The sequence below is a fragment of the Balaenoptera acutorostrata genome, chromosome 7, assembly GCF_949987535.1.
Source record: "Balaenoptera acutorostrata chromosome 7, mBalAcu1.1, whole genome shotgun sequence".
NCBI classification, from domain to species: domain Eukaryota; kingdom Metazoa; phylum Chordata; class Mammalia; order Artiodactyla; family Balaenopteridae; genus Balaenoptera; species Balaenoptera acutorostrata.
Genome location: NC_080070.1, coordinates 104,331,570 through 104,347,942, shown reverse-complemented (window position 1 = coordinate 104,347,942; position 16,373 = coordinate 104,331,570). Strand labels below are relative to the sequence as shown.

At 46.9% G+C, this 16,373-nt stretch overlaps 1 protein-coding gene across 2 annotated transcripts in view; it reads right to left on the bottom strand.

Moving 5' to 3' along the window:
* The window catches only part of POU6F2 (POU class 6 homeobox 2), a 451,109-nt gene that overhangs the window by 15,265 nt on the left and 419,471 nt on the right, over window positions 1-16,373 (bottom strand). For both annotated transcript variants that reach the window (XM_057550212.1, XM_057550213.1), the window contains one exon: window positions 7,273-7,479. In XM_057550212.1, coding sequence (XP_057406195.1) covers window positions 7,273-7,479 — 207 coding nt within the window. The remainder of the gene's footprint in view (window positions 1-7,272; window positions 7,480-16,373) is intronic.

The following is a 16,373-nucleotide window of genomic DNA, read 5'->3' as shown; positions in this document are numbered from 1 at the left end:
TTGAGTTGTCCTTCTAAATAGTGTTACTTGACAAAAGCTTTGTATAGTTTGGAGTTACTGAATCATGAGCCAGTCTTCGGTTTTACCATTGCATCAATAAAAATTGGCCCTGGGTGTGGTAAAGTACCATCAAGGAACTGGAAAAGACAATAATCAATTTAAATTTTTCTTCCTCAGACACAACTCAGTAAAGAAAAAATTACTAGGCTGCAATCTCATTTAGGAGTCACTAAAGCAAGCTATGGCTTATGCATTAAGCTACGCAGGAGAAGGAATTCTAGAGGAAAGTACAATAGTTCTTTTAAGAGTTTGTTCTCTGTCTACATAGTTAAAGAGAGAGATGAATCTAAGATATCTAAGAACCTAGGAAAGATGTATTTCTTCCAAAGAAAATAAGCATTTTTTAGGACATTGGGGTCCTGCTTACCCTCCAGAGTTCAACCAGACACTTCAGAACAACCAATAAAAATTCTGAAAGGTTCTTGATTGTCAAAAAATCAAGATTTTATGGTTATGGCATTTCTAGCAGATTAATACAGGCTGAGAGCACGGAGAGTCCACAAAAGAGGAAAGTGAAGGGGCAGTTCATGTTAGCCTGGGGCTTTGCTTTATCCAGAGAAGGAAGGAGAGGACGATGTCCATCCCACACGGTGAATGAGAAACAGGGAGGAACAGGATTGAGTCTGAAAAGCTTTACACTTCCTGCTGCCTCTCACAGGCTGCCTTCGATGGCTTGTTTGTGTTAGTTGGCACTGCTGGAGATGTTTAACATATTCAACAAAAATAGATACAGGCACACTTTGAAGTTTTTCTTGATCTTCTGTGCCACTGCCCCTCATATATCTTCTATGTGTAACACACTATATCCTTAATAATATTTTAGTTTCTGGAATAAAGTATCTCCTAATTAAATTCACGATTGACATAAAAACAAGTGGGGGTGGAAAATGGGATAAAATGCAGAACCAGAATGTGATAGAGGAGACAGAAAAGTCAATCCACATAAACAGTAAAATTCAAATGGGATTAAATATAGAGAAATTCATTTGAGGAGGGAGGGAGGAGAAACTGTCCAAACATGCAGAGGCAAAATGGAGGAGACTTGGGCTTTTATAAATATCTCAGGGAGGCATAACGAACCCCAGGCTAAAGCCCCGTTGTGGTGCTACGGAGAAAATGAGTATAACCCCGAGGGCTCTAGCAGAAGAAGCCAGAGTCTGCAGGATGACATCATGATTCTCCCTCCTTCTCTCCCTCCTACTCTGTGTACTGGGTCCCTTATAATAGCTGGCAGAGAAATGAAATCAGTGGTTCTTAAGATTCAGGGCTTTCAGAATCACCTGGAGGGCTGTTAAAATGCAGAGCCCTGGGCCCCATCCCCACAGTGTCTGGTGCAGTAGGTCCAGGGTGGGCCTCAAGAATTTGCATTTCTAACAAGTTCCCAGGTGAAGATAATGTTGCTGGTTAAGGGACCACCCAAGGTTTTGGAAGGAGCTTCTCCCAGAAAAAAGGTAAAGAAAGAGGATTTACTATGTCTAGACAAGAGAAGCCAGAGCCCGAGTTTAATAGGAACCTTTAATAATTAGGAGGGCATAAAGAATACCTGAATGTTACTGAGGAGTTCATTCTACCGTGGACAGGACAACTGCACAGGTGTTAAATTTGCTGAAAGATTCAGGGTTGACCTCAGGACAATCTAACTTGAAAAATTTTGAGGACTAAAATTTTGAAAAATTTTGATAACTACAATCTCCCTTGGGTATCATGTTCTAGACATTTAAATCTAGAGATTTCAGTTATCAAAATTTTTCTAGACATGATACCCAAGGGAGATTTCCGTTATCTCTGCAGGAAGTTTAGAAAAGTATGGAGGGAGTTATCCTTCTGGCAGAGTTTAGGAGACCTACTGGGTTTCCTTCTGGCTCAGTTCCATGACTCTGAAGCATCTCTCGAAGCTAAGCAGGAAGAAGAGCCCCAGGTGTAAGGCTCCATCACAGAGCCCTCCTGCCTGCAGGGGAGGAGGCACGGCAGAAGCTCTAATGGTCTCAAGAAAGAGAAGTGAGGGCAGTGTCAGTCCTCCAGCCACCAGGAGGATGTGAGGAAGTGAGGAGAATCAGAACCTGAGCAGCATTCGGGGGCGATGCCCAGACACAGGCAGCAAAGGCCAAGGCAGTCATCACGCAAGCTTGGGACACACAACCAGGGCTCAGCAGGGCCAGGGATGGGACAGGAGTCAGATCTCAGTGCAGAGGAAGGGGTTGACAGAGAGAAAAGAGAACTCGAGAAGACAGCGCTGTGTGGAAGGTCTCCCCAGGCTGCCGGCAGGTGCTCATTTGGAACATACTGGAAAATGCAGAAGACACAGAATTGCAAAGCCACAGAAGGGCCTGGGCTGGGCTCTTCTGGGAGCATGGCTCTGGGATCTGGCGTCCCGGACAAGGAAACACTATAGTTTGGCAACAATTAAATTTGAACATGATGGATGGAGCGCCCAGCGTGGGCGGGGTCCTGAGCAAGGCTGAATCGGTCTGGTCTCAGCCTCCTTTCAGGTGCAGACGCATAGTGACAGTACAGGTTGATGACAGTGAATGGAGCAAGGGGAAGTCAGAGGTGAGGGAATGATGCAGGGAAGCTTCACGAAGGAGGGATCCTGGGCAGAGGGACAGTGGCGGGAGCTCCCCAGACAGAGGAGGTGGGAGAGGCATTCCAGGCCAGGGGCACAGGGTGTGCAGGGAGCCTGCCCCGTCAGCTGAGCTCAGCCGGAGTGACAAGGGGAGACCATAGCGGTGAGATGCCCAGACATGTGGCTGGAAGGTCAAAGGTCTGTTTTGTATTGGGTTCACTGACACACATTTCATCCATCTAGGAAACCCCTACACTACTGTAGATCCCTTGTGGGTAGAAATGCCTCATTTGGGTCTCATTCTGGGTGGCTCCAAGAAAAAACTGGGGACTACTGATTCAGGTAAGGGCTGGGGAAAAACAGGGAAGTGAGTACATTTTTTTTTACTTGAAAAGAATGGATGGATTTGGATAATCATATGGCATTTTAGAGAGCTAAGTTCAATAAACCACTTTCCTTTGTCTTCCTATTGGCACCAAGATTACATTTTGAAGAACAATTGCGTGCCTTCATGGGTGGTAGTCTCCAAGTATTATAGCTATGGTATTTAATTTTTGAAAAATTTCAATGCTTTGATTTTACAAATCAGAACGTTTTCCCTTTCAAATGTCTCTATTTCCTTAATGACACTAAAAAAAACCCTCCCATTAACTTTTGTTGGGATTTAGTCAGAGGAAGAATAAATATACACAAAATCATGACTGTGCTGCTCATGAAGAAATCATTAATTCACAGTCACAGGATAGTACGAGCAAACCCCGGGCACCTGGGTGACTCTGGCTTTTGAAGCTGCAGAGTCCCATGGAGGGAACAAAAGGTTACTTTTGAGCTCCCGCCAACTATTTTTGTATTAAGTAATTTGTTTCATGCACAGAAAGATATCCCCTCTCTCTCTCTGTCTCTCATTTTTATCTAGTCCTTTTCTCACTCTTATTTTCTTGCATTGCTCACCAAGGATCTCTGATGTGATATCTAGGGCTATCAGGTCCTGGTATATATTTTTTTAAAAATACTGTTTGTATTTCAGATGATAACGTGGCAGGTTCTCAATCTTTCATCACTGGAATAAATCATCATCAAGACTGGTTGACTCTTCACTCAGATTTTATTCAGGCTCTTCTAATTAGTGGCAGGCAGGTATAAAAATTAAAGATGTAATTACTTTTATTAAATTAAAACAAATCACCCCATGTCGTCTGGCCCAAGAGCTCTGTACTTCACTCCATAAAAGTGGACTTCTGAGTATGAGTTAGGGAACTCTCTGCTCCTGTAATTTATGACATATTTTACTGTTGGAACTATGCTCTTGTGAGATGAAGCATTTGTCATAAATCACATGAAAAAAATAAACTAAGAAACTTCTCTACTGTTCGATAGAAATCCTTTAGTTTTTAGTGGTTGTCCATATTGTATTTCTTCAATGTAAAGGGTAATATTTAAAGAAAAATTGAAGACCACTATCCTTATACCTCCAGTTGTGACCTTTTTACTTTTGGACTCTGGGCATTTTATGATCCACTCTCCTCAGAATCCCCACTTTTATATCTGGGACTCAGACTTGAGTATTTCCTGTCGATTCACCCAACTTGTTAACTTTACTACACATTCCAAGGTGTTTCAATCAGAGCTCATGCCAAGAAACAGTAATAGTCATTCATCTAATTGCCGCCATTTTCCTGGTATTTCTCACCAGCTTCATCAACGGTTCCCTTGATCTTTCTGGGACTTGGATAGACCACTGGCACATGCCTTGAACAACGGGACGGGCCCATGGGTCTCTGCCGCGACTTGAGGATTCAGGAAGGTCTGCATGTCACTCTTTTCAGCCGTGCACACGTGTCCTCTCAGCATGCACATATATGAGAGACGCACGCTTCTACACGGGCAAGGAGAGCCTTGCTCTCTGGGAGGCTGGTTGCAACTGACACGAGTTGGAGGTGCAAGGCACACCCCCTAGAGGCTGGCTGTTTCTTTCCAGTTGCGAGATCTCTGATTCTACAGTGACAAGGACGATGGTGCAGGTTAGGCCTGCAGAGGACGAGGCGTTCCCACCGTGGTAATGAGGCTTCGTTCCAGGGGCCACCAGGTGCGGTGAGGAAGCTTCTGAGGTGCATCTGTGCTCGCGGGAGAGACTGTGGAAATGGATTCATGATGCTGATTGCGGGCGACGGTTTGAGGAGTGGCACCACACCCGCCTCTTACTTGCCGTTTCTTGGTTAGGGCCTTCTGGAGCGAGACTGTACTACCCCAAATCTAGAGCTGTCATCTTATGTAACAGCAATGGTCTATCACCCACACACCCTCCTTAGAAATTCAAGGTGAGAGTGAGAGCTACTTTGTATTAAATGTTGTGGATCTCTAAATAATCCTCACCTTCTTGGCAATTTACAACTTGGCTTCGCTGACAGAAAATAGTTTTTAGCAGATTGTACGAAAAGAGGCTGATCTTCTCATTTCTGCCCCCAGAGATAATTTTGAACATAAGTTTGAACAGACGGAAATAGGGATTAAAAAGCCAGTGAAACATGGACAATCTTGCCTTTATTTGGGGGAACTATTTATTTATTCATTTATTGGCCACGCGACATGCGGGATCTTAGTTCCCCGACCAGGGATCGAACCTGCACCCCCTGCACTGGGAGCGTGGAGTCTTAACCACTGGACCGCCAGGGAAGTCCCTTGGGGGAACTATTTAGAAGGTAGAGAATACAATGGAATCTTGTAAATAGTAAAAGAAAGAAAATAGCTGAGAGACGGGGGCAAGGGGTGGGGGTGGAAGTCCTCACGACACATTCGCCAGGGACTGTCCCGCTGCCTGCGAGGAAGCTGACGAAGAAGAGGGCGGTGGGGACCTTGGCTCCCCAGGCAGTGGTTTAGATTCAGAGCGAGAACCAGCAGGAGTAAGAGAGGCCTCCTAACTGCTGTGTGAGGTAGGTGCTGGCATTTCCCCATTTTACAGATGAGAAAACCGAGGCACAAAGATGATGTGTAATGTGTTCATGATCACACAGGGACAAAGCCCATCCTTTTCAGTTTGAATATGAAGCCCCTTCCATGACTGTCCTCAGACTCCCTCTATGTTCAATCACAGGAACCTTCCTTCTGTTTCTCAACACTCCGTCCTCCTTCACGTTTCCCTGCCTCCGTGCCTGCTGGTCCCACTGTCTGGAATGTTGTTGACCCATCATTTACCTGGTTGACTCCTACTCATCCATCAAGACTCAGTTCCAAACCATTTTCTCTGTGAGGACTCAAAACTCTCTGGACAAAGTTGGTCACTCCTATCTCTGTGATGATACTAAACTTTGTGCACACCTGTCCGGTTACAGGACATTCTGGTTTATTTATTTGCTTGTTTGTTTATTTACTTACTTATTTATGGCCGTGCTGGATGGCTTATGGGATCTTAGTTCCCCTACCAGGGATCGAACCCGGGCCCCCTGCAGTGGAAGCACGGAGTCCTAACCACTGGACCGCCAGGGAGGTCCCAGGACATTGTTTTATTGCACAGTGGGACTGTGCTCATGTATCTGTGTCCTCTACAAGACTACAAGCTCCTTAAGACCAGAAAGCGTCACTCTTTTACCCCTGTTTCTTATTAAGCAGGGGCCTGCTGTAGAGTGGGTTATCAAAATAGGTTTGTTGAATTAATCAGAAGTTCCATGAGGTCAGGGACCATGTCTGTCTTCTTCAGGGCTGTGTACCCAGCCTCTAGTATAACATACAGGAAAGTGCTTGATTGATATTTGAATGGAAAAAATGAACTGGATTGTCATGGTTTTAATGAAATTCTACCAGTTGGAACTTCCTATTTTTCATTCCCTAATTTTTTTTTTAAAGATAAGATAATTATTTTATCTTTTATTTTTAAAAAAATTTATTTATTTATTTATTTTTGGCTGCGTTGGGCCTTCACTGCTGCGTGCGGGCTTTCTCTAGTTGCAGCGAGCGGGGGCTAGTCTTCGTTGTGGTGCGTGGGCTTCTCAGTGCAGTGGCTTCTCTTGTTCCGGAGCACGGGCTCTAGGTTTCAGTAGCTGTGGCACGTGGGCTCAGAAGTTGTGGCCTGTGGGCTCTAGAGCACAGGCTCAGTAGTTGTGGCTCACGGGCCTAGTTGCTCCGCGACATGTGGGATCCTCCCGGACCAGGGCTCGAACCCGTGTCCCCTGCATTGGCAGGCGGATTCTCAACCACTGTGCCACCAGGGAAGCCCCCATTCCCTAATGTGTAGGCAGCACTCTCAGAAGCATCAGGTTGGGATCGCTTGGTGTTTAATACTTTTTTTTCCCATTTACAGTTAAGACATAAGTGGTCTTGGTTTCTTCTTGACCACTTTTAAAATTGAAAGTTAAGTATCAGCTAAGCAGAGATAAATAAGAACACATATCTATTGAATTTCAGGCCATTGTCTCTGTTATAATTGAATATATTCATATTTGTAGATTAGCAGCTATTTAATAGTTATCACCCATATTCACTAATAATGAAGAATAAAGCTACTTGCTTTTTTATAAGTATTGATATGTTAGGATTAGTGGGATTAAGTATTTTCTAATTTAAAAATGACTTTTCATTGACTGAGCCCAAACAGAAGAAGGGCGGTCAGGAGAGGTGCCCAGGTAGCCACGGCTGCCTGGACCTGGAGCCCTTACCTGCTGACCGGGCTTGATGGGGGAGAGCGTGATGCCCTGGGTGTTGATCACTGGCAGGACCTGGTTCCCGATGACCGTGGCGATGATCTGGCCCTGGGCGTTGGTCAGGAGCTGGGGGGTGATCGGCTGCACCTGAAGGCCCTGAGTGCCGCTTGCTGCTTGGCTCGATGGCCCCGGATTCGGCATCAGAGGAATGGTCCCAATAATCTGCAAGAGACAGGCCCACAGGTGAGGTTCCGGGCTCTGTTCAGGGTCTGCACATGCACCCGAAGACCGCTCATGCCCTGGCCTCTATCAGAGGCTCCCTGAGAGCCGATTCATAATCCTTGAACAGATCTGGAGATGTGGGTGTGGAAGAAAGTGGCAGAGGATGAGCATCTGAGGGAGAGAGAAACACACATGGACCGAGCACGTGGAGGGAAGGGGAAAATATCATATAAAAATAAAATCACGAATTAACAGATACACACTACTGTATATAAAATAATCAACAAGGCCCTACTGTACAGCACAGGGAACTCTACTCAACACTGTGTAATAACCTATCTGGGAAAAGAATCTGAAAAAGAACAGGTATATGTATATGTATATGAGTCACTTTGCTGTACACTTGAATCTAGCACAACACTGTAAATCCACTATACTCCAATATAAAATAAAAGTTAAAAAAAAAAATCAAGCATCAGTGAGGGCAGAAACATGTGAATGCTGCCAGGGCAGCACAGATACCTGCTCTGTCTCAGAAGCAGATGGAGGGTGGACTCCTGACGCACTGAAGGCCCTCGTCTGGCTGGGGAGCTGCACCCCTTCCCCACAGGGCTGCTCACACACAGTGCGCTCCCTGACATCCTCTCCTTTGCTCGGGTCTCCCCTGCTCCCTCCACCCCTCCTTCCCTTCCCCGACATCCTGCTCCTCTCTCAAGGTCGGGGGCCAGCGCCCTGACACCCCAGCAGCACCCTGGTGCTCACAGTGGTTGAGGGCCCGGGTCCTGGAGTCAGGGACACAGGAGTGCATTCCCAGCGCTGCCACCTCCTCTACAGCATTGTCAAGGAGCCTACGCTTTCTGAAGGCTGGAGAGAACTGGGGTCATAAACGAATATTTGAAACTCAAAATAGAGGTGAAATGACTACCAAGGGCTGAAAATTTTTTAAAAGTGCATTTTATTTTTTATTTATTTAGTCTTTAAAATAGATTTAATTACATTAATTAATTTATTTATTTTTGGCTGCGTTGGGTGTTTGTTGCTGTGCGCGCGCTTTCTCTAGTTGCGGCGAGCGGGGGCTACTCTTCGTTGTGGTGCGTGGGCTTCCCATTGCAGTGGTTTCTCTTGTTGCAGAGCACAGGCTCTAGGTGCATGGGCTTCAGTAGTTGTAGCACGGGGGCTCAGTAGTTGTGGCTCGCGGGCTCTAGAGCACAGGCTCAGTAGCTGTGGCGCACGGGCTTAGTGGCTCCGCGGCATGTGGGGTCTTCCCGGACCAGGGCTCGAACCCGCGTCCCCTGCGTTGGCAGGCGGATTCTTAACCACTGCGCCACCAGGGAGGTCCTCAAAGTGCATTTTAGATGATGTGTTTTAAACTGGCCCCAAAGGTTAGAGGACCGAGGCTTCTGTGGCAGGTGGGGGGGAGGCTGTTCTTTGCACCTGGTAGCCTCTGCCTTCCGTAAAGGGGTGGCGTGGCGCAGCACAGCAGAGGCCTGGCTGGATCCAACCACCGTGTTAGGAGAAAGGGAGCATGAGCAGAGGAGTCTATAAGGTCTGGAAACACTGACCACATTCGTAGACCACATTTGTCCCCGTCCACTGACAGGGACGAATCTAATCTGTAAGCTTGCTTTGGGTTAGGGAGAAAACCAAAAATCTGATCTGTAAACAAAGAAACTATGATCTCCGTTTCCCGACGTCATGGACTCTCCTGGGGAAAGCTGTGGAGCTCGGGTTGGACGCTTTCCCTCCAGGTACCACAGGATGGTCACACAGCCCTGCTCTGCTGGTCGTCTTCCAGGGCCGCTTCCCAGATGTGAGCTGTGGTGACTCGGCCTAGGGGCCACCGCGACACATTAATAATACTGCCTTAGGAAGTGCTGTCATGGATACGGTTTCCATTCATTCCACATTCTCACAACAGCTCAGTCCCGTGGGCCCTAGTCCTGCCCCTTGTTAGTTGACAAGACAGTGGAGGGTCAGGGAGGAGTTTGCAAGTGGCAGAGCTGGAGGCCAGGTCTGGCCCCCCATGTGCTCACTTTCTAAATGTCACCTGACTCCTACCACAGGGAGGACACGGGAGGGCACCTGCTCTTAGGAAAGGCCCTGCATCCTGTTCGCAGTTTCCCACCAGACGATCAGCTGCTTGTAGACTAAGTTTATAAACGATGCCGTTTTCTATGCCCACAGTACCCCAAGCAGGGCTTTGAACACAGTTTCTCAATAACTGTCTTTGGAAGGAACGGTTTCTGGACTCAGCTGTCCCTTGGACTCCAGATACAATTGGCACCGCAGAGGACCTGCGAGACCACAGGATTCAGTGCCAAAGATCAGGATGGAGAGACGCCCCCCTCCTCACTTGGCAGGCCATGTTTCTACCACAAAAGCCCCTGTGGGAGGGCGCTAATGAAGGAGCTGTGCGAATATCTAGTCTCCATGGCAGTTGTGAAAGGCTGCCGATAGAGGTCAAGTAATTACGTGAGAGTGGTCAGCGGTCCCGCAGGGAGTCTGCAGCTCCGCTGTCTCGCTGAGCAAGGCTGCGCTGTCCCCCCAGCAGCACTGGCCGTGAGCGTGTCCCATCCGCGCCGGCAAGGTCAGGAGGAGTCCACATCAATAGATCAGGGCACGTAAGTATTCTATTGATGAGTGGTCTTGCATTAAGCACCCCAGGATTCAAAGGCTGTTCCTATGACCCCACAGGCAACGGCGGGGAGGCCTGGGGAGCAGGCTCCTTGTCCTGCTCTGAGGCTGGCTACTTCCGCTTTCCTCACTTGCACCATGAAGTGTGCAACCCCCCTTGCCCCCAGTGCACTGTGAAAGCTCAGCGGCTGACCCATCGCCTCTGGCTTCCTCGTGTCTTGGGCCTGGGAAGCCCTGCTCCACCTGATTGGCCCCAGTTGAAAGCCTACGGAAGGAAGCCGGCTTCATTTAGGTGGCAGGGTTGCGGGTTCTATTTTAGGCAGGATGTCAGCGTGTTTAGCCTGGGAGAAGGCTTCAGAGGGAGGCAAGGCACCTGACAGCCACAGAACACACCGTGATGCAGGCGTGGCTTTCTGCACCTGAGAAGACTGACACGAGTCAGCGCTCACCTGGCGGTAATGAGAGGCTCTGCCTGCATCCTGGGTGGAGAGAAGAAGAAAGGCAAACGCGAACATCTTACCAGCCTCTTCCCCGGGTGCAGCCTCACTTGCCAGTACTGCACGGTGACATTGCTAAAACATGGTGCCACTTTTTGTCCCCCCCCCCCTTCATTCCTCTCTTCTTTCCTGGGCCCTAGCATCACTTACAGAGGGTAGGACAGTGCTAGTGTCAGAGCCAGAGGGACCTGCAACGGCCTGACGGAGGGAACACTTTCATAGGAAGGTTGTGCCTGTGAGGTGGCAGGGCAGGGGAGGGTGGTTCTCAAGTCAGGAAGGCTTCCGTGAAGTTGAGCGTTTTTCATTTTTGTTCCTCTTTCAGGGGAGTTGGGATCATCATCTCAGTGTGTCAAACACGTGGCAGTGCTTTGCGGGGAATTTTCTAATATTCCCCAATGCCTTACAACTCGCTCACTTTCATTTGTTCCCATGCATCCAAGTGTGGAGACAGTCACACACTGCGTTGTTGAAAACTTGTCAGATGTGCCAATTTTGCTTAGGCGGCTCCGATTCCTTTCAGCGCTTCCATAGATCGCACGGAAACTCCTCCTCGGACTCTGACTTCCAAGAAGGAAATGAGAGGAATCCAGGCAGCAAAGCGGGAGGCTCTTTGACCTGAGAAACTCAGATTTTAAATGAAAGGCCTTTCGCTATTCAAGGGAAATATTTGCATCTACACATGTTGCAACTAAATCAGGAAATCAAAACTGGGGTTTGAAAAGGTGATTTGAGGGCAAAGATAGAAAGAGGCCGCTTTTAAAACGCTTGTAGTTCTGGGACTAGCTTTTGGAGTTTGATTTTCCGGTTCCCAGAGGTAGGGATTTACTGCAAGGAGACGTCATGATGGAAGGGCATGTCACTGAGCAAACAAGGCCACTAGGCTGGGACTCCGGATGCAGGCATTGGACACACAAGACAAATTCCAGCTCTCCTGAGATGCTGAGGACTCTGGCAGAGCAGTCTGGTACCTGCAGACCCTTCTCTATGTAAGGCACCAGGAAGATCCAACTGGGGCAGGGGAGGGGGCGATAAGACAGGCACATTACATGCAAAGATTCTAACAATCCAACGGAGAAATGATATACACCAAACGAGTAGCAAGGACTATCTGACAAAAATCTCTCTACTCACGTGGTCAGTGCTCAGAAAAATACTGGGAACGAATGAGTGATTTCAGAGGAAGAAAGATGAAGATGGATGGCTTGGAAGACTTCATAGAAGAAATGGGGGCAGAACACCGGTCTTGGAGGTTCGGTGAGGATTTGGCAAGGCAGAGGATCCATTCCAAACAAGAGGTGAGAAACATGGCGGTGGTGAGTTAACGAGTTTGCATGCAAAAGAGGGTTCAGACATTGGGCAAGTGACAGGTCACCCTGGAAGGGTCAAATTCCCTCCAGGCAAGAGATTCCGATGAATGGTTTTTGAGGGGGGGCGTGGGGAAGGGTACTGAAATGGAGCTCTTTCAGCTGGGAATGTGACCATGTGGCGAGAATGGACTAGAGTGTCGAGAGACTACAGACCAGGAGATCAGTCACTAGGATGCTACTGTAGTCACCCAAGTGTGAAGCAAAAGGCTTCAATGAATCCTTCATACAGGGGTTGCTTGACTCGTTGCCTTCCACTTCAATTCAAAAAGCATGGCCTATTTTATGCCTAGGTTGCAACATTAGAAAATTTTGAGTCAAGTTACTGCCCCATCAATCCCACAGCAAATAGCACAGGCATCGTTTGCAATGATCCCCTCTGTCTTTGCCCTGACTCCGAGGGTAATGATTCATCTCTGATGAATGCTTTAACCAGGACGATGGTATTGTAATGATAATTTGTGACCTAAAAGAGTTCCGGCCTCCCTGACAGGGCACTTATTTGGTTGTTGCAGTTCATGTTCACTTGTCTCTTTGCTTATAGGAGTTAAGAGCATAAACTGCAATGGAGAATAAAGTCCGTGTTGTAAGAGAAACTAAAAACAATCACTAAAATGATTACTAGTGTTCATTAGCACGTCTCCCTATTTCCATAAGAATGGAGGTGGCTTATGTTAGGTATCAGTGTGCTATCGTTATTCAGTAGTAGTTATAATTTAACCCACCATAAAGACTACCTTGTGATTGTGGCAACCCCCAGCGATTCAGAGCCACGAAACGCCTTGGGTTACCATGTGATCATTACGATGCCCTTATGGACCCCAGTCTAGTTGAGGTATTCAGTAGGGACGGATTATGACTGATGGAGGTGAACGGGTGCTGAATTTATTCACTGCTGGCATGCAGGTGTCATCAGCAGCAGTTGAGGGTGGTATCACAGAAGCCCAGGGCAACCAGACAAGTTGTCTGATGCGCCCCATGTCGTAATAGCCTATGACATGCTGTTAAACTCTGCCACGGAGAATGTGATTACAGATGTCAATGTGACAAGTAATTCTGTTGCACATATCTTTAAGAAAAGGAAACCTGTCAATGCTGGAAATCGGTGACTTTGCAGGGCTTTCAGTCCATCAGCTGAGACGATTCTTTGCCCAATATTTGTGTAACCTCAACACTTTTTGGTCAAGAGGCTTTTGTTCACACAGGGCATTACTGTGTCCATTCTCGAACATAGAGCTTCTAGCATCTGAGAGCTGAGGAGCTGCTGGTGAGCCATCACCAGTCTCCTTCCCCTTGCTTTCTGGTCTGGTCACAGTCACCGTTCTCTCTTCCTCCAAGGGATGATTTTTGTCTTCTTTATATAATACGTTCATTTCGGTCTCATGGGCTCCCAGGTTTAAGGTTAAACTTACGTAGAGTTATGTTGGCAGCTCTGATTAGGATGTTGATCCAGGAAGAGTAGGAGAATGCAACCATTTCCCAAACAAAATTTATTTTTGTGACATGCAATCTAGTGCCTTCTTGCACATAGCTGCGTCCAAGATGGGGAACAAGAGAAGTGTGAATATTTAGAGGGTTTCTATTGGAGAACCTGAACCAGAGATAGTAAAGGCATGAGGATAAGCAGATGAAAGAGTTTAATTAGAGGAAGACACTCAACAAAGGACAAACAATCTTGCAGGCAACACCAATCAATTGGCCATGGCTTCCTGGAGCTCGGGAGGTTCGAGGTTCAGGAAGAAACAGTGCCTTGATTAATTAATAATATCTGGCAAGGGTATGGGCATAGGAAATGGTGGTGTGTCTGAAGGTGGCATAACTAAAGGCCAGGACATGAGACAAATTATCTTAGACCTACTGGCAAGAAATGGATGACGCACAATTTCTTAATGAGGAACTGTGAGAAAGAGCTTTTTACAGCATGTGTTTTAATGCTTATTTTATGGGTATAGATAGGTATTCCACCTCTCAGAATACCTACCTGCTCAATGTTTCTCACTGTCAGTTAGAATTAAGATCCCTCTACTATTTGGCTTCAACTTTAGAAACACACTCACAGACAAGAGTAAAGAATTGGAGGTGTCATGAACTTTAAAATGTCACTTTGACTCACATTATGAGAAGGATAATCTGCATGAAAACTGATGTTGTAAAAACAGCAATAACAACAGTAAAAAATCCTCTCCCCTAAAAGCTTCTTAAAAGCCATTAAAGGGGGGTTTCCCTGGTGGCGCAGTGGTTGAGAATCTGCCTGCCAATGCAGGGGACACGGGTTCGAGCCCTAGTCTGGGACGATCCCACATGCCACGGAGATACTAGGCCCGTGAACCACAACTACTGAGCCTGCGCGTCTGGAGCCTGTGCTCCGCAACAAGAGAGGCCGCGATAGTGAGAGGCCGCGATAGTGAGAGGCCCGCGCACCGCGATGAAGAATGGCCCCCGCTTGCCGCAACTAGAGAAAGCCCTCACACAGAAACGAAGACCCAACACAGCCATTAAAAAAAAAAAAAAAAAAAGCCATTAAAGGTAATTTTTCTTAATAATGTTTAAGAGATAAACATACAGAGAGAGAGAGGAAAAAATTTCCCCACTGGCTGGGTCCAAGTCTAGGCTTTGCCACTGACTAGTGGGGAATTGCTGGTGAATGATTTCACCTCTTAGAACCTCAGTCTGCTCATCAATAAAATCGGAACAATAATGCACACTTTATAAGGTTATTGTGCAGACTAATTAAGTTAACATAGGCAAAGCACCCAACACAGTGCTCTAACAATCAAAGAGGTATTCCATAAATGTTTGTTCATAACTTCATTTTTCTTACATGCTTTTGCGGTAATTCCTGGGCTTTTGCACTAAGTAGCAAAAAAGCTTTTTTGAATTTTTCTGTATGTTATAATTTCACTATGAAAAGACTTTACCCTGAAGAACAGAAAACAGTAGTTGACCGTGAAAAACAATTGAATCTTTCTTGTCTTGTCACAGAATGCAAAGTTGGGAATTTTGGTGGAGGCACCAAGATTCAATAGGTGCTTCGTTCCAAAGGAGGGACTAGATCTTCATGCTTTTACAGAAGACATTTCTGAAAACCAGTTAGATAATCCCAGAACTCAGGTGCTCATGGTGAGGGTAGATAAAGAGAATTTTTGAAATTCTGTGTGTCTTCCTGACTCTCAGGGATGGGGCATGGGATGCTTTCTCCTCTCCTCAACATTAATGAAAGTGCTTGAATAAGTATTGTCTCCCCAGTTTGGGGTATATACACCCGAAGAATCTAGAGGTGAGAAGCAGTGGCTTTAAGAGCTGACAGGGGAGGAGAGAAAAAGGCAGGGAGAGGAAGAAGGGAAAGAAGAGAGAGACAGGAAACGGAGCTTCAGTGCATTGGCACTAGCCACGCTCCCAATGATAAGTGAGATGTGTTTCCCTGGACTCATTGCCATGGGTAGGAGCCGTTTAAAATCCTTGTCCCAGAGGACCCCCTGAGCCATGGGCACTGGGACAGCATCACGGAGACAGCCCTGAGGAGTGGACTTGGAGAAAACCAAGCCCTGAGAGGGGAGTGGGCAGCTGGAAGATGAGCCCTTGGAAGGTCCCAGCGGGGCCTGGGAAGACCTCACGAGCGTGCCTCTGAGAGCTGGCTTGAGCCATCTGTCGGCCCAGAGAGCAGAAGCCATCGTGCTCAGCAAAATGGGGCCATTCTTACCCCCCATCTGTCCTCTCCCCACCTCAACCTGACCTGTCAGAAACAGAGTCTGCAGGCTGCGGAAAGGAGAGTCATTCCAATAGGGGAAGAAAGAGGGACTGGGTTACCCTTTTCCACGGTGGCAATAGCAGGAAGGAGGCCCAGTTGGGGCCACTGGTGGTGGGGAAATTTGTTAGTTTCCAAGTTTTGATTTTTGTCAGGGGACTAGGCATCTTATCTGCAATTTAAAGTGACCACAGGAGACTGTATTCCTTGAAAAGCAGTCATGGGGCAAGATCCCCCGCTTTCTTCCAGGGGGAGGGGAGGGCCTATGGCCACCAGGAAGGTTGAGAGGGACAGTGGGAGCCTCTGCTGATGGTCCCCCAAGTAACAGTTCTGTCCTCTTTCCCCACTTATATGGGAAGGGGGTTGATAATCATAGATTACTACATAAAGGAATTTAAATTTATAAATGTCTCCCAGTCTCCCACTCCTCTGGGCTAACTCACCATTGTATGTGCAAGGGAAGTCAAATGCGACCTTTTCATTTTTAAATTTAAACATTTTGGGCCTATATTTAAGTAACTTGGCTAAATTAAACGTGACCTCATTCGTGAATATTAGTATTTTCTAAGCCACTGCTATCTGTTGATTTTAAAAGTAGGTACAAATGGGGACTGTCTTGACCTTAATTATTAAGGTCAATCAATAACACTAAAA